This window comes from Microtus pennsylvanicus, chromosome 5 (genome assembly GCF_037038515.1).
Source record: "Microtus pennsylvanicus isolate mMicPen1 chromosome 5, mMicPen1.hap1, whole genome shotgun sequence".
Lineage (NCBI taxonomy): Eukaryota > Metazoa > Chordata > Mammalia > Rodentia > Cricetidae > Microtus > Microtus pennsylvanicus.
This window is the reverse complement of record NC_134583.1, coordinates 109,320,168-109,342,310: the sequence shown is the minus strand read 5'-3', so window position 1 is coordinate 109,342,310 and position 22,143 is coordinate 109,320,168. Positions and strand designations below refer to the sequence as shown.

Genomic DNA, 22,143 nt, shown 5'->3' with positions numbered 1-22,143 from the left:
GAAGGTTGGATTCTCGTTGTAGGCACATCCATGGGATAGCTTCAGCCAGAGGAGTCTATGACGGTGTTCTACAGACAACACTCTAGCCAGCTGAAGAAGGCAGGCTGAGGAGCCTGTGTTCATGGAAGCCAGGAGATTTGAGGAGATGGCGTTATTCTTCAATTCAATTCCAACACTACCTGTGGAGAAGTAAAGTCGCACCCCACAAGTCCAAGGGGAAGCCTCACATGGCAGATGCCAACCTTAAGTCTAGGCATCCAGAGCTTCTGATGGTCTCGCGATGAATTAGGATTTCCATGACTCCCTCTGGTTTGTTTAATTAAAGTAACTCACAAACTGGGAGAGACAGTTTACCTATGAGAATCAGTTTATTATAAAAGACATCACCATGGATACAGATGAAAGAGTACACAGGCAAAGTATGGTCAGGTGGGAGCCGGAGGGAGCTTCCGTGCTCCTCTTTGGGTTCACTACCCTCCAGGACCCTTCAGATGGTCTGCAGCCCAGCTGCTTGAAGCTCTAGCTCAGAGGATTTTCATAGAGACTTCATCAGGAATCAGTTCAGCTTCCAGCCCTTCTCCCTTCTGCGCAGGACAGGAGTTGGGGGTGAAAGTGTCAAGCTCTCTGTGCCCACAGTCTGGTCATTCTGATGACAAGGTCAAAACCAGGAAGAGTGACTTCACTGGAATGAAGGACATGTCTATCTCTCAGGAAATTCCCAGGAATTGGTAGCTATGTGGTCATATATCAGAATAAAAGACTACCAAGCACCCTTATTAATCAGACAATTATAACAGGTTTCTAAGAATTGTATGCCAGAAAGTGGAATGGAAACCCAAAGGGTACACACACATGTATGTATATATGTGTGTGTCTTGGGATATCACATGTAATAGGGCAAACCATTTTATTTTACTTTTTAAATTTTGTTGACTTTATATGCATGGATGTTTGGTCTGCGTATATGACTGTGCTACAGAAGGCTGTCAGTCCTTCTGGGAGCGGAGTGACAAATAGTTATAAGTCGCCATATGGGAACCAAACCTTGGTCCTTTGGAAGAATAGCCAGTGCCCTTACCTGGATGAGCTTTCTCTCCAGCCGCAGCTCTTAGAGTTTAGAGACTATTTTCTGTGGGAGAAGGAGAAAAAAAGAGGAGGAGGAGGTGGTGGTTATCAGAGGAGGGGACCAAGCTGCAGGTCTTGGGACAGGTTGAGAACAGGGTCATGTGAATTGCACGGGTTCCAGAAGGAGGAAGTTAGCAGGGGTTTAGTCAAATGGTACTGTGACGTGCCAGCTGAAAAGCTCCCAAAGGAGAATCATCTATGAGCTTCCTGCTCGTCCTCTGTGCAGAGCATTTACATACAGCTGAGAGAGAAGAGAGTCCACGCCCGTATCAATCTCCCCTCGCGCGTCCCCAGTCAGGCTTATGACTCTTAGGATGCTATGCGATGCTTCCAGTGGACCACGTGAAGCCTCCTCCGACTCAGGTTACCCTCTGAGCTGTAACGGCCCCTGCTCAGAACAGCTTTCCTCGACTTTCTGCCCCCTCTTCCATTACTGTCATCTTCAGTTACTGCGTTTCAGTGACTAACCTTGACAAGCTGAGCAGCATCAAAAAAAAAGCTATCAGATTAATAAGATGAAACTGACTAATAAGATGCCATAATCACATGATTAGAAGTATCAGTGATCGTAAAACAGGTCGTATTTAAAAATGTCAGACTCTCGTCTACCTACGAGACTACCCAACTTGGAGAACAGTCTTAGGAGCTTTAGCTCCTGAAGTTGGCTCTCTTGTAAGGTGCTGAAATGGAGACCTACAGCTCATGTACCGTGTCAAAGCTTACATGACAGGAAATAATACAAATGGGATTCGAACCCGGAGCTCTGGCTCTGGTGTCTGCTACCCAGCGAATACCACTGAAACGAGTGTCCTTATCTACTGCCGTCAAGCTGTAGGCACATTGGATGCTTCTTCAGCCCACTCAGTTAAACTCTGATTCACTGTATGCCCCAGCTATTCTACCTCTACAAATACACCCAGGATAACTTAAAATATGTTCACAAAACTTACAATGTTTTTCGTAAGAGGCCAAAATAGAACCATCCAAAAATCCATCAATTCTGAATGAATACACCAAATGTGCTACATCCACATATTGGGATATTATTTAGCCCCAGCAAGAAATGGAGCAATGATTCATGCTATAATTTATTTGTTTAATTTTTGTTTCAAATTTATTTAGTGTGTGTGAGTGTTCCACTCATGAATGGAACACCTATGGATGTCAAAGGACAATTTGCAATATGATGGGTTCTTTCCTTTCACATGTGAATCCCGGGGGTAGAACTGGGTCCCAGAGTGGTAAGCCCATCAACCCACTGGCCCATCTCACCAGTCCCTGTGCTATAACTTAGATGAACACGGAAAATAGTGTCAAAGTAAAAGAAGCCAGTAAAGACCATTTTGTTTATAGGAACTGTCCAAAAGAATCAAGTCTTAAAAGATAGAAAATAAATTAAGATGGATTCTGTAGATTACCTGCATGTGACATCATCCATAAAGATAGGTTCTATAGATTGAGAAGAACAAGCTCATGATAGGGGTCTGGGGAAGGATCTGATGTGGTTTCAGTGACACAGATAAAGAAAAGGTCACCAGGCTATTAACTACCTCTGCTCCCAGCCTCTGGGCAGAAAACGGCTTATACATCTCTCCCTTTGAAGATACAACCCTGCTTGCTTAACATTTCTGGTTCTGCTGGCGGTAATCTGTGGACACAAGAACAGTTATGCCTCCTAAGGTTGCCTTTCTCACCTTTTCTGCCCATAGATGGGCACGGCTTCCTCTGCTGAACATTCCTGTCAGGCATTCTTGCCTAAGGGCCAGCTCTCACCTGGTTTTAGTAACCACCCTCTCTTCCTGGGTCCTTCAAGAAGACAGAAGCTCCCACTGTTGCCAGCTATGAGCTATTGAATGCTATCCAAGGCCTGAACACTGTGTCTGCATCTAAGTCTGTTTTCTCATTTAGCCCTCACTATGCGACAATCAGATGGCTTCAGTCCTACTGCAGACCGAACGGAATCGAGGCCTGGTTTGTCTACACGCATAAACGTTATCAGGAATCTGCTGCTCAGCTTTGACTCTTGGTAGTACACCTGCTCCCACAAACAGAAAGAAAAATATTGTTGTAATTTTCCCATCCGGCTCCTGAACAAATCATGTTTGAAATGGAGAATCTAGAAGTCAGAATACAGAGAACTGAAGTCGAGGGCATCTACACAGGCCTGGGAGGTCTGGGCCTGGAAGAGGGCAGACGCCTTCTCTGCGGTGTGGCGTTAGCCAAGGTCAAGGCAGAGGGCTCTTCCTAAAGAGCCTGTGAGGCTATTTCCACAAACCCTTGGGTAGCAAGGGTAAGAGTGCTAAGGGTCCTCGGGTGTTTCTTCAGAGGTTGGAGAGCCTTCCTCCAGACAGACATTGCTGGCAGGAGTACGTAATACGGGAAGGGCAAAAGGTTACATGGAAATTCTGATCGCTGTTTTGCTTTTGTTTCCTGTTTACCTTTAAGCCGTTTGATGGCGACATTTTTACAGGGTTGGGACTCGGAGGACTTGAAACGGCATTTCCCTGCTGCTTCCTCGACTTTCCCTCTAAGCCATCCAATAGGTGCAGGACACAATCTGCGGCTCTGACCCGCCCCACCCACCTCTCTGCTCGAGGCGCCCCGGAGCCGGCACCGGAAGGACACCCCAGGCCTCGGGAACCGGAGCCCTTAAAAGATCCAAAGGCCACGCTGATTGGTTGAAGAGCGCAGCCCGCTGTCATAACCAGCCAATCCCTAGGCTCTGCCAAGCAAAGCGCAGTCCTGCCCTGATCGATCAGGGGCTCTGGCTAGGGGCCTCCGCTGTGGTCACCGTCCCAGCACCGAGTCGCGTGAGTGCATCTGCTTCCGAAGGCAGGGAGGGAGGGTTGGTTCGGCTGCAAGGCCCCTGCACAGCTGCAGCTCCAGCTGGGGCAGAGAGGCCTGGGCTCTGGGTTCTGCTAATGCCCCCGAGGCTGACAGATATTGCCAACCCGGCCCTGTGAGCAAGAATGAGCTCTCCTTAGCATTGTCACCAAGTTGGGAAGTCTGCAGAGTGCCGCGGACAGGGACATGGGATAACTCTACGCGAAATACCTAAATGACAGGAAACTGGTTCCTCAGAGCCAGAGTGGAAACAATGACAGGAAAACACCCCCAGAGGCTATGTGCTTCCCGCTTAAGTTTGCTAGGGAATATAGTTTGGAATATTTATTGAGACTGATTGTGATGTTGTAATTTAATTAATAAAGCAGGGCAGAAATCTGGATGTCAGAAGTCACGAATTCTTTCTCTTTCCAAATCAAATCTTGGTTCCCAGGGCGACCAAAGGAAATCTGTCTGGGATTTTTGCAATCAACATTCCCCAGAAACGCATCTTTCCACAGTAATTTGAATCATGGCTGGCAAGCTGGAACAATAATATGCCCCCCAAAAGCCACCCCCACACTGCACTCCTGTTTCCTGTGTTACCAGTAATAACGTCGATTCGAGGCCACTCTTATTCATTTGTTGATAATATTTTGTCTCTAGGAGAGAGAAAATTGAGGGTATTTGGAACACCCTAGGGAAGGGGTGCCAATGACTTTGATGGGTATAGGGGAGAAGGAATTGGAAGCACTGTTCAAGGTGAAGTTACAAGGCTGGTACACGCATTTGAACACTGTTCCTGGTTTCCCTCTGTCTTTAGCCCGTCCTACCTGAGATTTCCCCAACACATCCAAAGTCCAAGAGTGCAAGGCCTGGAAAGAGGTAAGCCTGAACCCTAGCTTTTCGAAGAGTTTCTCCTCTCTAGAAGACTGGCATGAGGATTGTCCCACCACTTCAAGGGAGAGCTCACCCCTTATAAATAAGAGTGTGCCAAGGGACTGGGGTGTGTGTGTGTGTGTGTGTGTGTGTGTGTGTGCCAGAGAACAGTCGATTTCTTTGAAGATGTTTGCAGCAGGTATAAAAATTCCACCTTCCACTCCTACACGCGGAAGGCAAACAAGGGATACCGGGTAGCCTTGTTTACTTGGGTCGAATCATTCCTATTCTGTGCAAGTGTTTGTCAAGTAGAAGCCACAGAGACCATCAAGATGGCTGACAGTCTTTCCCCTGCAAGCTCAGCTGGAAGTGACTCACTTGGGCTGTCACTGCTGAGATAGCAGAGTAACCTGCTAGGTCCCCTGCCCCGACAAGTGTCCTCTGTCTGCTTGCAGGGTGCCGAGTGGGACAAAGGCAGGCAGGAAGGAATCCTCATGACCTCCCAGGCCTAGTTTGTAGTTCAGCCTCTGCCCAGCTCTGCAGCCTGGGTAATTCCAGTTCAAGGCCACGTAATTCCAGTTCAAGGCCACGTAATTCCAGGGTGTGTTCTTTGTCGGAATACACGGAAGTCACTGACCCTCAGCCCCCACTCCTAATAGGGAAAACATTCCAGCTGATGTGAACCCCCCTGTCCTCCTCCCGCTCACTTCCTGCGTTACTCTAGACCCAGGGTTTCCTGATGAGGAAAGATGTGGAAACAGCTGTTATCTGGGATCAGAATAGACATAAATCCTGGCTGGAAAGCATCGAGATTATGGTGTATTCAACAGCCAACGAAAGTGACATTGAAGAAAGTGGAGAAGTCGTGGTGTTCCCCGAGCCTCTAGTCTTCTGAAAGAAAAACCAATAACTAAGGAAAATGTTTGCTGCACAGACTCACTTGGATTTAGAACGCAATTAGGAGTTCTGACTCACCTCCAGTTTACAGCCCTCTTAGGTGGTTGTTACTGATAATAAGATGCAAACTGCAGGTGGTTGATGTGGGTGTGTCTGTGTGGCTCAGTCACTGCTTTTAAGGTATCGAAGAGACAAAGGCAAAGTGCATTCATAAGAAAACGAACTTCAAATTTTAATCATTTCCGGGCTAGTAAACAGATCAACCATTCTGTTCTCAGCTTTGTGGTAATGCTAAATAAATTGTATTGAGCACTTTATTATAAAAAAGATGTCTGTACTTAGCTGTAGGCTAATGTAAGTGTTGTAGGTAGGCCAAGGTAAACCACGATGTTCAGTATATTAGGTGTAGTAAATGCATTTTTCTCCATGATATCTCCAACTTACAATGAGTTGGTGGGGTGTAACTTCCGTTGGAAGGAGAGGAGAAACTCTACAGTGCAGTGTGGTCATTTTAAAAACGCATTTCTGGGCAGAGGAGATGCCTTAATGTGTGAAGTGCTTGCCATATAACCCGAAGACCTGTGGTGGAAGCTCCCGAATCAATGAAAATCTGCAGTCCCAGAGGTAAGACATGAGGATCCATGGAAGGCTCCCGGCCAGCTAGCCTGGTGTACACAGATGAGCAACAAGCGGAATAGACGGTGGAAAGAAAGCGAAGACCAACACCTGGGGTTATCATGGGCCATGGTACCTGCAAGAGCGTGTAAACATCTTCACTTCCCTCCTTTTGAGAGCCTCGGTGACGTGGAGAGGAGGAGGGCGAGGCTGGGAAAGGAGAGCTAGGGGATACGAGCTGCAAGACGGTGGGAATGAAATGTGTGTCGAAGAGGGATAGGAGCGTGAGACCTCAGGAAGAGCACTGATGCACTGACCGTGAGACACGTCATCCTGAAAGCACAAGTTCCAGCGGGAAAGACCTAAGTACTTCTGCACACGCATCCTCAGGTGCAAGGCCTTACCGTCTACTGCACCGACGGTCAGAAGGTGGATAGTGGGGAGAAACATGAGGAAACATGGCACTGTGTATTGACAGAGCAGGGAGAGATGGGAAATGATTTCAACTGACTAGTCTTGGCTAAGTAAATGATGCCAGACCAGGTAAGTATGCCTGAGGTTAAACAGCTAGTAAGTATTTACACTAGTCTCTAAATCAATTTTTTTTCTCTCCTTTTGCCTTGTTGATCATAACTTTGGGCCTGTATAAGGATGCACAGGGCCAGTTATTTAAAGTTGCCTTGCGTTTTCCTGCTTCAGGTCAAGATGGGGTTTATATTCTCCAAATCTATGAATGAGAACATGAAAAACCAAAAGGAGTTGATGATCATGCAAGGCCAACTTCAGGTACGTGTTAGTTAAGATGGTATGCTCCAATCACATAGAATTTCTAGAATGGGTGTTCTAGAGGTGTGTTCTCTTGGACCCCCCTTGACCCCTAATTAAAACGTTCTTGGGCACCATCCTCAAAGATGAAGTGGGCGATTGCCTAGTTGGCGAATGGCCCACACCCCCAATCCAGATATTTGTTTCAAAATTTCCACACCACACAGAATTGTTTAGAGTATATTATGAACGGAATATACCCTTCCCCCAAGGTATCCGGGATTCCTAGAACCTGTGGCTATATTAGGACTGTGACGGAAAGGGGCTTTACTGTGTGTTCCTATAAAGAGGTGCTATTCTGGTTTATCCATATGGGTTCATTGTATTCCCAGAGCCGTTTTAAGGAGACTCGTGTGTGTGTGTGTGTGTGTGTGTGTGTGTGTGTGTGTGTGTGTGTTGCATGAGGTGGGGAGAGAGAGGGAAAATTCAAAGATGTCATATTGCGCTACACATAGAAATCTTAACCGCAAAGCCAGGCTGAGCAGCCCTCTACTGACTTTGAAGATGGGAGTCAGGGCCAAAAGAGGCAGGCAGGCTCAATAAGTTGAAAAAGGCAAAGAAGCCGATTCTCCTTTGCTGCCTCCAGAAAGACAGGGCCATGCTAGCCCATTTTGGCCCTTTAGCCTCAGATAATAATTTGTTAAAGTGGCATTGGGAAACTGCTGTAGACTGTACACTTGACCTTGGGCTATACAGTAGCTGTTTAGAAGAAAATCAAAGAGATTGCTGAATTGCCTAATGTGAGTTGTCAAAGTAATTTTAAAATTTTGTAACTCACAGCTGAAAGTTGAGAAGTTAGTCCCAAATTGTTTTTCTAAGATTTTAGACAGAGATCATGAAGGTCCTGTGGTCTGTCATGGCTGCAAGAGTAGACAGCACTACTCTCGGGCCACACAGATGAGAGGTGAACCAGACTGCGATTGAATCCATGTCAACCTGACGGCCTGCACCGTCTGTCCTCGGTCTCCTGGTCTGTACCCTAGAGCCAATGCGCCCTCCAGAGAAGCTGCAGGAAGGGAAAATGACACACAGCACATAGAATGGATGCCATACAGAGTGTATAATGCCTCTTGCTTAGATTGGGTGTTGCTGTCATTGCTATTAAAATCTTTTTTTTTTAAAGTTAGGGTCTCATATAGCCCAGGCCAGCTTCAAACTGGTAATGTAGACTAAGAAGGCCTTGGACTTCTGGTCCTCCTGCCTCTGTCTCCTCAGTGCTAGGGTTATAGGTATCTGCTATTAAAGACTTGTAAGTGTTTCTGTGTAGGACAATTATTTCTTTGGAAGAAATGGAAAAATTGAAAGAATGGGCAAGTTCATTTGGGGGTGGGTTTTTTTTTTTGTTTTTCCTGTAACAGAGCAGTGACCAGAAGTGACCACAGTATAAGAATCAGCCCAGTATGTCAGGAACTTGAGCCACCTGTACGTGGAAACTACGGGAGTTTCATTCTTAATCGGCCCACATGACCTCAGGCGCTGTGAAGACTTGGGGAGTTTATTCCTCTTGGAAGTTACAGAGTCCTACGTCAGAGGACTTCGTCACTGCTCCAAAGCTGCATGAACGTAATGCTGGAGTCACTTCCTCATGCTGCTCAAAGTTCACAGAGGAGACAGCAATGGGCCTGAGTCTAAGCGGGTGTGCTGCACTCTGTGGATGTAGGTCACGCATGGGGAACCCCAAGTGGAGGGGAATCCGTGGCTTTTACCGTGAACCAGGAGCAAGAGAAGCGCGAGGCCTTTGCTGTGTTTCATCCTGTGGGGCTGTTCACTGACACACAAGCAAAGATGGCTTCAGTAGTGAGGGCCTGACTTTTTTGATCCACCCCTCAAGGATGTGCAGGGGTATTCGTGGTCCCTGGTAGTCACCTGACTGACCAGAGGCAAGGGAACAGTCAATCCCAGTGAGCAGATTTTCCAGATGCGGCCTCGAGGTCATCCGTTTTCAGTTTATCTTAACCAATGGCAAGCCCAAGCCTAGGAACCCAGCCCCTCTTGAGCCAGCAGCTTTCTCTCATTTGGAAGGAGACAGGGTGAAAATTTCCCTAGCGCAATGACTCCTTCACTGGCACACAGTGGAGGGAAGGTGAGGTAGGACCTGACCCCTGTACCTTCAAATACACCATCTTCAGTTGAGCAGCCCACAGGCCCCTCCCTTGTGCCCGTCTCTGTCTGGGACTCCCCAGCCCACAGTGGAGATGTCACACCGCAAGATCACAAGGCTTCCACAGAACAAAACTTATTTTAAACAAAACTCAGCAAAAAAAAAAAAAAAAGCCATGATTGTCTCGCCTCTCGGACCCTTCAGTTACTGTCTGAATTAAGTCCCCTCAAAATTTGTATGCTGGAATCCTAGCCCTCATATGACTTCATTTGGAGACAGGGTCTTCATAGACGTAATCAAGTTAAAATAAATCCTTAGGGTGGACCTTAATCTGATACATTGGCAATTTTTAAAAGGAAATTTGGTCATGTGCCCCAAATATGGACACAGTCATCTCCAAGCCAGGAGCAGAGGTCTCCCCATAGCTTGTCAAGGATTAGACTCCATTGACTTGGGATTTCTAGATTCTAGAACTGAGACCAAAAAAAAATCTATTACATGAACTAGCCGGGCTGTGGCCCTCTTGGGGTAGAGGCAGCTTTAGCAAACCAAAGCCCGGAGGACCTGGAAGCCATGTCCAGAAGTGGGTGCTGGTGTACTGGGCAAGGGACTCCCTGCAGCTCAACTGCAATCTCCCTCCTTCCTCCCCAACTTCCTGTTTCTATAGCCCCCCCCTCCCCCTGAGAGGAGGGTCAGAGTTCGTGAACGGGAGCGATTTGGTCACCTTGAGTTTTCCATACAAACATGACACATTATTTACTATACCTGACAGTGTCTTGAACTGGATCAACCTCCCTTCCTCACTGAAAGCTTTGTTCAGACTACACCAGTTGAATTCTGTCCGTCTTCCCATTCAGAGAATGTAACGTTAACTATTGTAGGGTCCTTGCACAGGTTCAGGAGATTATACAGTTGTATAGATGGCTGGAGACTGGTATGCACGAGGTCTTTGTTTCTCCCCTCAGGAACCAGAAAAAAATAAGATTTTTTAATATATAAAAATTCGTTTTTGAGAATTTCATACAATGTATTAGGGCTGGAGGCTATGGTTCAGTGATAGAGTGTTTGCCTAGCACGCATGAGGTCCAGTACAACAAGCAAAAAGAGACACAGTTAGAGAGAGACAGGGAAGGAGGAGGGGGAGGGAGGGGAAGAGTGAAGGGAGGAGAATGGGGGAGGGGAGACAAGAAAAAGAGAAGTTTGACTGGGTAAGGAGAAAAACTACCTCTTTCAACCCCTGTTGTGAGCATTTTTCCAAAGTACCACTAGGTGGCGCACATAAACAACTTTACAGCGTCCAGATAATGTTTCGGTGAGGTGGAATGGAAATGGAAGCCTCTCACAGAGAAAGATCGATCAGAGGGCAAAGCAGCCATACTAGTCAGTTATGCAGGCCAGGCAGTGGTGGCACACACCTTTAATCCAGACAGAGGCACACAGCTCTTTGTGCGTTCCAGGCCACCCTGGGCTGTCTAAAAGAAAACCTGCTCATACAAAGGTGATCCCAGCACTTGGGATCCCACACCTTTAATCCCAGCGCTAGGGAGGTGGAGACAGAAGTGACATGCAGTCACGGGATCACGCCACAGTCACATCCCATCTTGGGCATCCTCTAACTTCTTGGCTGATTTATAAAATTTTTGATACATTGGGTTTACTCTCTACCATAAGCTTTATGCATACGACAAGGAGAGTTTGTCTGGTGTTCACCACAACATCAAAGTGTTTACTCCCACAATCTTTACACAGCTCCCAGCCATCAATTTCAGACTTCTATCTGCTTAATGTTTACTGGGGGGGGGGGGGGGAGACCTATCCAGTGATAGCTCCCTTAGGCGGTAATTCTCTATCCCAACTGCACTCCAGAACAACCTAGACCGCCAGCAAAATGAAATAAATAAAATAAACTTAAACGAAACTTATGCTGACCTTACCTCCATGGACTAACTGCTCTGGCTGCTGGGATAGGAACTGGGACTTTGAAGAACTCCACAGATGTTTATAACTCAGACCACTGATGTTGGGCTTTTCTCTGTCTTTTTTTTTTAATTTAGATACCTTTTTATATGCATGCAAATTATTAATTGCTGTATTTATATCACTTTGGGAGATCTGCATTATTATATGAGTTTGGGAAATAAGTCATCTAGCAAGGATGGAGTTGCACACTCAATATCCTTGCATACAAAGGCATATTATTTATCTTTAATGGAACTCAAACTGGTAAAGGCAAATTTTGGCAAGTCCTTGCTCTTTCTCCTTCTCTGTTTACTTTTCCTTGGAACAATCTTGGTTTGGCCTAGGTGACCTCAGGTGGCACGGCCATTAGAGGAGGCATCTCTAGTTGAGGGAAACCTCTCTGCTGTTGTTTACAACCACCTGGGAAACGAGGTGATTTGCTTTGAGGGCACTGATCATGCTCCAGGTGAGTCTGGCCGTGACCTACACTTTTCAATGCTGTGGACCCTTGAGATCCAAACCTTCTCCTACCACCTCTGACTTATTACCCAAGTGTCTGCTGAGAGTTCTCCTGGCTCTATGATCTAGTGACCCTCTGGTATGCCACCTGCTTCTAATTTTCAGTGACTCCTGGGTAGCTGAGATTAACCCAACTGTCTCGGGCCTGCTCTGAACCCAGGCCTTCCCTGCAACCATTGTCCCTCTGCTTTGGTTTCCTCTTCCCAGAATCCTCCTTGTTTAGAGGCTTCCCGGCCCGCCTGAAATTTGGCTGACACTCTCCTGGGTTACAGGGGGAGGGGGGACAAAGGGGAGGTGGCCAGGCCTTGTCCTCACACCATCCTTCTCTCAGTTCCTGCCACGCCTGAACGAGGACACGGCTGGAAACCGAGTCACGTTGTTTATTGTTCTTCCATCACGAACTCCCGCTTTCTGTTTCTGAACTTTGCTGGTGGTCTGTCCTGTCAGGTGTTTAGAATTAAGAGGCTAGGAAGAAAGCAGGTTTCCCTCTGATGACTCAGACTCTTCAAATCACGGCCTTGGGTTTTCATTTTGCTACCGCTGCTGCTTCTGTGTGTTTCTTTGAAAAGCCAGTCAGGTATTACATCCTGTGTTCTGGGCTGTTCAAGGCACTGTCTAAAGTGGTACAAGGCACAGGCGGTGACAAGTGAAGATCTCTATTGATCTATTGACCCCTCAAAGCAACTCCCCCTCCACACACACTGTATGATGAGGACCTGGCATTTCAATTTGTGCTTGGGTGTATCTGGAAGGCAGCAGGATGGGAGGCAAAATGATTCCCAAGCGAATACTAACAACAGAGGCGGGCAAGGTGGGTGCGTTTAGTGGTCCGTAGATTGTTTTTTTTTCCTCATGTGAAAGAGAAAAGGCTGCTAGGGTCCACCAAAAATGCAGTCAAGACCTCAGCGAGCAGGAGCACTGTCTGTTCTGTGCCCAGTGGAAGGAGCTGTCACTGCAAAGGGACAGTTGCCCGGAGCTGTTCAGAGTGACTTAGTCAAAGTCTGCTGTGATCTAAATGATCAAACACGCGTCCAGACGAATGAAGAAGGAAAAGCAGACGGTCGTACCCGTCCTAGATGAAAGATGAGTAACCCCCCCTTTGTCTTTTGTGCGTAGCTTGAAAGGCAGCTGACCATGCAGAATGAGATGAGGGAGCGACAAATGGCCATGCAGATCGCCTGGTCTCGGGAATTCCTCAAATATTTTGGAACCTTTTTTGGCATTGCCACCATCTCTTTAACATCTGGGTATGTTTACAATTTACTTGACGATCTTTTTGAAATAATCCAGTCTTTGCCATGATCATAGCACTGTTAAGTTGGCTGAGGTAGGACTTTGAACCCAACCGTATTCATGTAAACAAAGAAACAGCCCAACCGCCTGTGGCTTTCTCCTCTGCAGAACAAGAGCAGTAACAGTCCCTTCTGCCTTTAGCTCCTTCAGTTCCTTCTGTCTTTCTCTAGTCTATAAGTTAAAGAGGGCTCCCCAGAGGTCGGGAATGGTATCTCTGTGTCCTTGTGTTCTTTAAAAGGAGGAACCAAAGCCTTGAAGTCAAAGAAAAATTAGCAAAGACTCTGGTGAGGTATGCTGGGCAAGGAAAGTCAATTGCTATAGAAGTCTCAGATTGATGAAATAATTTAAGAAGTGGAATGCATTCTTCCAGAAAGCAGGTGCTTTTCTTACAAGGACAAGATATATGTGTGCTGGTTACCATTGTGATACCCATCTTTCTGTTTCTGAAACAGCGCGATAAAGCGGAAGAAGCCAGCCTTGCTCATTCCTATCGTTCCCCTCAGCTTTATCTTCACCTACCAGTATGACCTGGGCTACGGAACTCTTCTGCAAAGAATGAAAAGTAAGTCTTCCTAAACTACTTTGCTTCCTAATTAATCTCCTGATTCAAGATCTCCTCTCAAGGCTGGGAGATGGCTCAGTCGGTAAGGTGCTTGCTGAGCACGCATGAGAGTCTGATTTCAGCCCCCAATACCCGCGTGGAAAAGCTGGGTGTAGTGGTGCAAGTTTGTAATCTCAGTACGAGGGAGGCAGAGACAGGCAGATCTCTTGAGCTCCATGACTAACCAGCCTCGCCTACTTGGCAAACTCCAGGCCAGTCTGAGACACTGTCTCAAAACAAAAAATAACAGAGTAGATAATGCCTGAGGACACTGGTGGTTAATGTCTGGCTTCTCCATGCTAGCCCACGCACATGAACACACACATGCACATGCATCCCCTCCTTTTAAACCCTTGAAGCTTACGTAGATTCTGATCGGATCATTTTCCAAAGACTCTAATGACGAACATCTCTGCTCCCTCCAACAGGGTGGCATAAAGTCAGCCCCTGCCAGCTCATAAGAACTGACTTGACAAATTTTGCATGGTGGATGAGAGGCATAGTTGTTTACTAAAATTAAATTAAATAGGCGTATACGGACTTATAATTAAATTCTAATAAATACTAAATTACATTTAAAACAAGGGTATTAAGCACCCAGAACTTGTCTGTTTCTAATTATTTTTCCATTCTATATAATGATAGATTACTTATATCAATTGCATCTGCCTTATGCAACTGTAGAAGCAGCATGCAGATGCAACAAAGTGCAGGCACAGCTTCAGCCTCAGCAGCATCCCATTGGTGGCTTGAGGTTGGTCATGGTGGGAGCGTGTACATGGTGGAAACCGGCAAACACCAAATCAAGGCTTACCCTGATCTCTAGACCAGGAGCTGGAAAATGTGGACATTTTAAACCTTTGGGAAAGAATTCTAATAACTTCTATAAGTGTTCTTTATTTTGCAGACAGCTTATTTATTGTTAGTGTTAACTTGCAATTGTTTGTATGTATGTGTTGTGTATTGGTCAAGCCCAGGTAGTTCTGTCCACCCCCTCCGTGCATTCTTCATTTCTCCTTCATTGTTTCTGAGGCACGGTCTCCCCGTGATGCTCAGGCTGCTCTTGAACTCATCATCTCTTGTCTTACCGCCTGAGTGCTAGAGTTATAGGTGTGTACCACGACACCCAGCTGCAGCTGGGTTTCCAGAATTTATCATTGTGTTTCCCCGAGTGGTGCATTCCTTCTCCTGAGTGAAACAGATGAAATACTTACCTCTGGGAGGTAAGGTCGCGGATATAGAGTGTCACATGCAGTGTGCCCCTGTAACAGCAATCAGGCCTTCTCCCAAAATGCTGATGACCCCTCCGTGGTCTTACACACTTCTGCCTTTTATTTAAGGGGAAGCCGAAGACATATTAGAAACAGAAAAGGCTAAGTTGGAGCTGCCAAAAGGAATGATCACCTTCGAAAGCCTTGAAAAAGTCAGAAGGGAGCAGAGTCGATTCGTCTTGGACAAGTGAAGTCACGTGTACCCTCCAAGCACCTGCAGCAACTCAAAGCACAGAAGCGTTGACTTGAATCACGGTGTTTACAGTTTTCTACATGATCACGATTTTGATACAACGCATTTTTATTTTAGAATATTAAAATTCAAAATAAATTTGTTGGTCTATTTTAAAACAAAATTTCTAATGCTCAACCAAATCATGGCAGTATTCTAAATAAGAATCAAATTTCTTGTGTGTGTGTGTTTTACAGTTATCCAAGTGCAAAATTAATAAATTATATTGTTCTGATTTGACACCCATGTCCTGCTGCTTAAGTTTTTTGCATACAGACTTTCCACTATTACAGGCATCTGTTATTGTGTCCTGTCCCACACAAAAGAACCCTGGTGACTAACACGAAATTAATTACAGCATTCAGGGTTGAGAAGAGGAGGAAGAGATGGTGAAGTCTAGAGGTATAAGTGGGAGTCAGCAGGGAGCATGAGGAGGAACATGGGGTGATATGTCCTTATTTCATTGTATTCATATATGATACACTCAAACATCCGGGTAAATGAATGAACAAATAAATAAATAAATAGGAAAAAGAATTTATAGAGGGAAGAGATGGAGATTTCCTCTGACGGACCCACGCATAATGGAATGCTACCATAATACCAGCTATTCTGGAGGTGGAGGCAGGAGATTCTTAAGTTTGAGGCCAGGCTGAGCAACATAGCAAGATTACACACACACACACACACAACACACACACACACACACAAACACACAATCTGCATAATAGTGGTCAGCTATGGGTTCCCAAAATGGCTCGTCAAGAGTTTAAACTTTAGAATTAGATTTGCTGGGCCGGCTTTGCCAATGTTACTGCTCATCAGCTGGAGTTTAAGGCCCCTTCAGGTGATGCGAGAGACTCACAGAGGGCTGAGCTGCTGTGCGGTCTAGCCGGGCCCTCGGCCGCCTTGACCTATCAGACCCTTCCTTTGAGCTCCTTGTCCTGATGCAGGCGCCGAGTTCGTGGGTGACTCGCATCCACACGGCCACTCCCTGCCAGTTTTCCCAAGTGCACAGAGCGGCAAAGCTAAAGCCACTGTGCTGAGCGACTGCTCCTAAACACAGCTGGATTAAACGGCAGTTCAGCTGACCTTCGCATTGCTGATTGTTCAAAACTTCTATCGCATCGTCCTTTTACAGAGTTGACAACCGCTTCATCTGTCACTCCTGTATTATCTCAGCCGTTGACATTAATTAAATATTTAGTACCTCTCAATTACACCTTTTAGTAAATTTCCAAGTGCTGAAGCAGCTGTGGTCTCTCCTCAGTTAGCTTATTATCCCAGACTTTGTGGGCTTCAAGAATGGGGACACATATTAAGGGAGAGAAGAGACAGAAGTATCTTTAAGAAACAAAGAGTTAGAGATTCGTAGTAACTTCGCCCGCTGTCTTTGTCAATGGTCAGAGACAAAGCTGGTGGGCGAACTCTTTACCATAAGGCTTTCCCGGTGTCAAGATAAACGGGCAGAGCAAAGCAGAGGTACGTGTGTTTGACAAGTCTCCCTCAGGGCTGAAGGGCATCCGTGAGCATCCGGTAAGTTGCTGCTGCAGAAAGAATCGTGAATAACTTTGTGATAATCACAATTCGATTGATGAGATTTTAATACTTAAGCATTATTTTTAAAGACTGATTTATTTTTAATTTCTGTGACTAGTTTTGCTTGCCCCATATCTAGCTGCGCACTACACGTGTTCAGCCCCGCAGAGGCCAGCAGAGGGCGTCAGATCTCCTGGAACAGGCGCTACAGAGGCTTGGTAGCCGCTACAAGAATGCTGGGTTCTCTAAATCACTGAGCCATCTCTTCAACTCCCCCACTCCCAAGCGTTTCGAATGTTTTCAATTAACGTTTGGGGAGCTGGGACTGTGCTTTTACAAAACCTTTAGAAGTTTTACATCGAAAAAGAGAAGTTTCTACTAAACAATGGTGTCCAGAATCCCTGGCAGGATCCTTTTCAATACAGCATGTTGGCTGTATTGAAATCAATTTTTAAAACCAGTGGCCACTTTAGGGTGGGCAAGAGACTTGACCCTAGAGGGGCTCCCAGGTGCCCAAGCTGAGGTCCCCAGTTAGTTCCTCGGGCAGCTGAGGATAGGGAACCTGAAATGACCCTATCCTAGAGCAATACTGACGAATATCTTGCATATCATCATAGAACCTTCATCTGGTGATGGATGGAGATAGAGACAGAGACCCACACTGGAGCACTGGACTGAGCTCCCAAGGTCCCAATGAGGAGCAGAAGGAGGGAGAACATGAGCAAAGAAGTCGGGACCACGAGGGGTGCACCCACCCACTGAGACAGTGGAGCTGATCTACTGGGAGCTCACCAAGGCCAGCTGGACTGTTACCGAAAAAGCATGGGATAAAACTGGACTCTCTGAACATGGCGAACAATGAGGGCTGATGAGACGCCAAGGACAATGGCACGGGGTTTTGATCCTACTTAATGTGCTGGCTTGGTGGGAGCCTAGACAGTTTGGATGTTCATCTTCCTAGATATGGACGGAGGGGGGAGGACCTAGGACTTATCACAGGGCAGGGAACCCTGACTGCTCTTTGGACTGGAGAGGGAGGGGGAGAGGAGTGAGGAGAAGGGGAGAGGGGTGGAAGGAGGGGGAGAAGAGTGGGAGGAGGGGGAGGAGGGGGAGGGAAATGGGAGGCTGGGAGGAGGTAGAAACTTGGTTTTTTTTTTTATTCTCCTTTTATCAATTAAAAAAAAACCAGTGGCCAACTGGGAATGCAGCTCAGTGATAGAATCTACACATGGTGTGTGTGATCTCTGGGCTCCATCCTTAGAATCACAAATGAAACCAAAAGAAGTCACAAATAAGATGCTTAAAAAAAAAGCCCCATCTGCTTTGTCTTACAACCATATAGTGTTTGAAAATGGGTCAAAAGTGCGTGGGTTAGCCCATCGCCCAGAGCTACACAGTGAGTTCAAGAAAAGCCCGGGCTACATTGAGACCCTATCTCAGAAAACCACAAAAGGTGCTTGGATTAGAAGAGAACGGGGAAGGGACAGACTCGGATTATGAAAATTGGGTGAGGCATGAAGTTCAGTGGTAGAGTGCTTGGCTAGCAGGTATGAGGTCCAGGGTTCAGTTCCTAGATAAAAGATAAAAACACCACACACACACACAGAGAGAGAGAGAGAGAGAGAGAGAGAGAGAGAGAGAGAGAGAGAGAGAGAGAAAGAGAAAGAGAAAGAGATTTTAAAGATATTATATATGGTACATATTGTGTGTGTATATATATATATATATATATATATATGTATTTGTGTGTATACACACATATCAAATTTCAAAAATTCTGCAACTAATATGATCTAAATATAAACCATCTGAAAATTGAGATGTTATATAGATTTCAACAATTCCAATGTATGAATGTCCAAACGTAATATTCTAGAGATTCTAGCCAGAACCTAGCTATGTGTTTTTCTGTCCTGCCATTCTGAGAAAGGAATAGGCCCCTGCTGAGAAATCATTATCAACACAGCCTGGTGTTACTCAAACATTGTGGTATTTCTTGCTCTGGGGAGGGAGGTGTCTATTCTGTGAGAGGACTGAAAATGTTCCCTTGGGTTTGGCCTTGTGGGCACCCACAGGAAACTCCAGGAAAACAGTGCATACCACCAAACTGCAGAAAGCAGTGTCTGATTTTTTTTTTGAATGCTTACTTTGGTCAGTCGTATGAAGACTAGAGCAGTTCTTGGGCTACGTACAGGCAGGAAACAGGCCCAGAAGGGGGTGAACAGGCAAGGGGGCTGACTTGAAAGCTTCCACAGTAGACAGGCCATGCAGGACTGCCTGGGTTAAGTTACTCCCAAAACCAGTGTAGGAAGTGGGGTCCTCGCACAGGCCAGTTCGTTTTTATACAGGCAACAAAAAGTGTGCCACTTCCGACCAAAACATATGTATGTGTTCCTACTGCTGTGACTCTGCCGTTCTAAGCACAGAACCCACCTAAGGAGCAGAACTACACTTCAGAAAATTTACATGTTTTTTGTATTTTCCATCTGTCTAAGTTATCATCTAAGGTCAAAGGAGAACTTCAGAAAGAGTTCTACTATAAATTTTTCTGCTGAATTCTGGTATTGAAATGGAACATTAGATGCTGCCAGAAGTCTTCGCTACAAACTCAGTTCTGTCTGTGGGCAATTCTTACTCCTTTCTATTGGGAGCACCAGGCAGGGATAGCGTCAGTCAGACCAGCTTTTCCTGAGCCCATTTGGTACCCATTACTTAAATTGCTTCAATTATTATCCACTCACAACTCTCATTCCTCTCTGTCATCTTTTGTTCTCATTTCTTAATGAGAGATTCATTCTGGGAAATTCCCCTTTAAATTAAAAAGCCCATGCATTGTGATTCCATTTATGAAACCTAAGGCCACAGTATCATCAATAGATCATAGCAGCATTTTCCTGGAAAGCTGAGGATTGACTAGAAAGGGCTATGAGGCAAAATAGAACTGTTGTGTCATGATAAAGATTTGGCATACACCAGTGTGTCCATTTGTCAAAATTGCATGCCTAATATTTGTGCATTTCTAGGTATATTATCTAAAATTATAGTAAATTTTGTCATAATTTTCACTGTCATAATTGAATGAGTAAGAGACTATATAAAGTAATAGATAGTGTCTCTGTATGTATGTGCATGTATGTATGCATGCACAGAAAGAGGGGGAGAGAGAGAGAATTATAGACACAAGAGTAAAAGTACCCTTTGACCTTAAGAATGGTAGAATAATAGTCACTGAGACCCATAAGTGGGCATTCTCTATATGACACATATATCCATATGATGCCCATTTCCGTCTTTAAAAAGAAAGGCATTTCTTAAATCTTTCAGATCAGAAAACTTGATTTTTCTGAACTTTTGAAACTACATGCATTAGATAACAAAAGTATAATGTTGAGCGGGAAAAAAAACCCTAATATTCAGAGGAATTCATTCAATGTGGTTTTAAAAATATCCTGAAAGACGACCTGGGTCAAAGAGGTGACATTACCAAGGTGATGAAGTAGGAGGTAGAAGCCTTCATCCTCCCAAAAAAAACAAAAAGCAAACAAATGAACAAAACATTTATAAAACAAAATAACCTTAGAGGGCCCATCAAAAATCTGCAACACAGCGGGGCAGAATAAAATGGAGCGTCTACATAGACAGGCCCATTGATGCACATCTGAGAAACCAGATTGGCCAGCAGCAAGGAAAGGCTGGGGGCCCATCAGCATCCACTGTGCTCGCGCCAGCATCCACTGTGCTCGCGCCAGCATCCACTGTGCTCCCGCCAGCATCCACTGTGCTCCCATCAGCATCCACTGTGCTCCCATCAGCATCCACTGTGCTCCCATCAGCATCCACTGTTCTCCCGCCAGCATCCACTGTGCTCCCATCAGCATCCACTGTGCTCCCGCCAGCATCCACTGTGCTCCCGCCAGCATCCACTGTGCTCCCATCAGCATCCACTGTGCTCCCATCAGCATCCATTGTGCTCCCATCAGCATCCATTGTGCTCCCATCAGCATCCACTGTGCTCCCATCAGCATCCACTGTGCTCCCATCAGCATCCATTGTGCTCCCGCCAGCATCCACTGTTCTCCCGCCAGCATCCACTGTGCTCCCATCAGCATCCTCTGTGCTCCCATCAGCATCCACTGTGCTCCCGCCAGCATCCACTGTGCTCCCGCCAGCATCCACTGTGCTCCCATCAGCATCCACTGTGCTCCCATCAGCATCCACTGTGCTCCCATCAGCATCCACTGTGCTCCCATCAGCATCCACTGTGCTCCCATCAGCATCCACTGTTCTCCCACCAGCATCCACTGTGCTCCCATCAGCATCCACTGTGCTCCCATCAGCATCCACTGTGCTCCCGCCAGCATCCACTGTGCTCCCATCAGCATCCACTGTGCTCCCATCAGCATCCACTGTGCTCCCGCCAGCATCCACTGTGCTCCCATCAGCATCCACTGTGCTCCCATCAGCATCCACTGTGCTCCCGCCAGCATCCACTGTGCTCCCGCCAGCATCCACTGTGCTCCCATCAGCATCCACTGTGCTCCCATCAGCATCCTCTGTGCTCCCATCAGCATCCACTGTGCTCCCGCCAGCATCCACTGTGCTCCCGCCAGCATCCACTGTGCTCCCGCCAGCATCCACTGTGCTCCCGCCAGCATCCACTGTGCTCCCGCCAGCATCCACTGTGCTCCCATCAGCATCCACTGTGCTCCCATCAGCATCCACTGTGCTCCCGCCAGCATCCACTGTGCTCCCGTCAGCATCCACTGTGCTCCCGTCAGCATCCACTGTGCTCCCGTCAGCATCCACTGTGCTCCCATCAGCATCCACTGTGCTCCCATCAGCATCCACTGTGCTCCCGCCAGCATCCACTGTGCTCCCGCCAGCATCCACTGTGCTCCCATCAGCATCCACTGTGCTCCCATCAGCATCCACTGTGCTCCCATCAGCATCCACTGTGCTCCCGCCAGCATCCACTGTGCTCCCATCAGCATCCACTGTGCTCCCATCAGCATCCACTGTGCTCCCATCAGCATCCACTGTGCTCCCATCAGCATCCACTGTGCTCCCGCCAGCATCCACTGTGCTCCCGCCAGCATCCTCTGTGCTCCTGCCAGCATCCACTGTGCTCCCGCCAGCATCCACTGTGCTCCCGCCAGCATCCACTGTGCTCCCATCAGCATCCACTGTTCTGCCAGCATCCACTATGCTCCCGCCAGCATCCATTGTGCTCCCGCCAGCATCCTCCGTGCTCCCATCAGCATCCACTGTGCTCCCGAGAGGCGTGTTCCTCACAGGATGCCAGGTTCTTTGTCACAGAGTACTCAGCAGTCATTCTTTCCTAGAAACCATAGAGGGGGAGACTGACTGCCTATTCCCCACCACCTCCCCCACCTTGGGAGACCCCAACCCACACTGCTCCAGAAATGTCCACATTCTAGATCTACACTCCTTGGCTACGTTGCCT

General features: G+C 46.7%; 1 protein-coding gene and 1 long non-coding RNA gene across 2 annotated transcripts; one reads left to right on the top strand and one right to left on the bottom strand.

Annotated features, from left to right (window-relative positions):
- Positions 1 to 204: 204 nt before the first annotated feature.
- LOC142850353 (uncharacterized) lies at positions 205 to 3,723 on the bottom strand. Its single transcript, XR_012910682.1, has 3 exons — positions 3,564 to 3,723; positions 1,079 to 1,129; positions 205 to 646 (listed from the first exon to the last, which is right to left on the bottom strand). It is a non-coding gene; the product is annotated as an uncharacterized LOC142850353 (long non-coding RNA).
- A 38-nt stretch (positions 3,724 to 3,761) lies between these two features.
- Positions 3,762 to 15,378, top strand: Plgrkt (plasminogen receptor with a C-terminal lysine). Its single transcript, XM_075973798.1, has 6 exons — positions 3,762 to 3,935; positions 4,772 to 4,833; positions 7,039 to 7,125; positions 12,860 to 12,990; positions 13,489 to 13,598; positions 14,978 to 15,378. Exons 3-6 carry the CDS (start codon positions 7,045 to 7,047, stop codon positions 15,097 to 15,099), a joined length of 444 nt encoding a protein of 147 aa, XP_075829913.1. The 5' UTR covers positions 3,762 to 3,935; positions 4,772 to 4,833; positions 7,039 to 7,044; the 3' UTR covers positions 15,100 to 15,378.
- Positions 15,379 to 22,143: the final 6,765 nt, after the last annotated feature.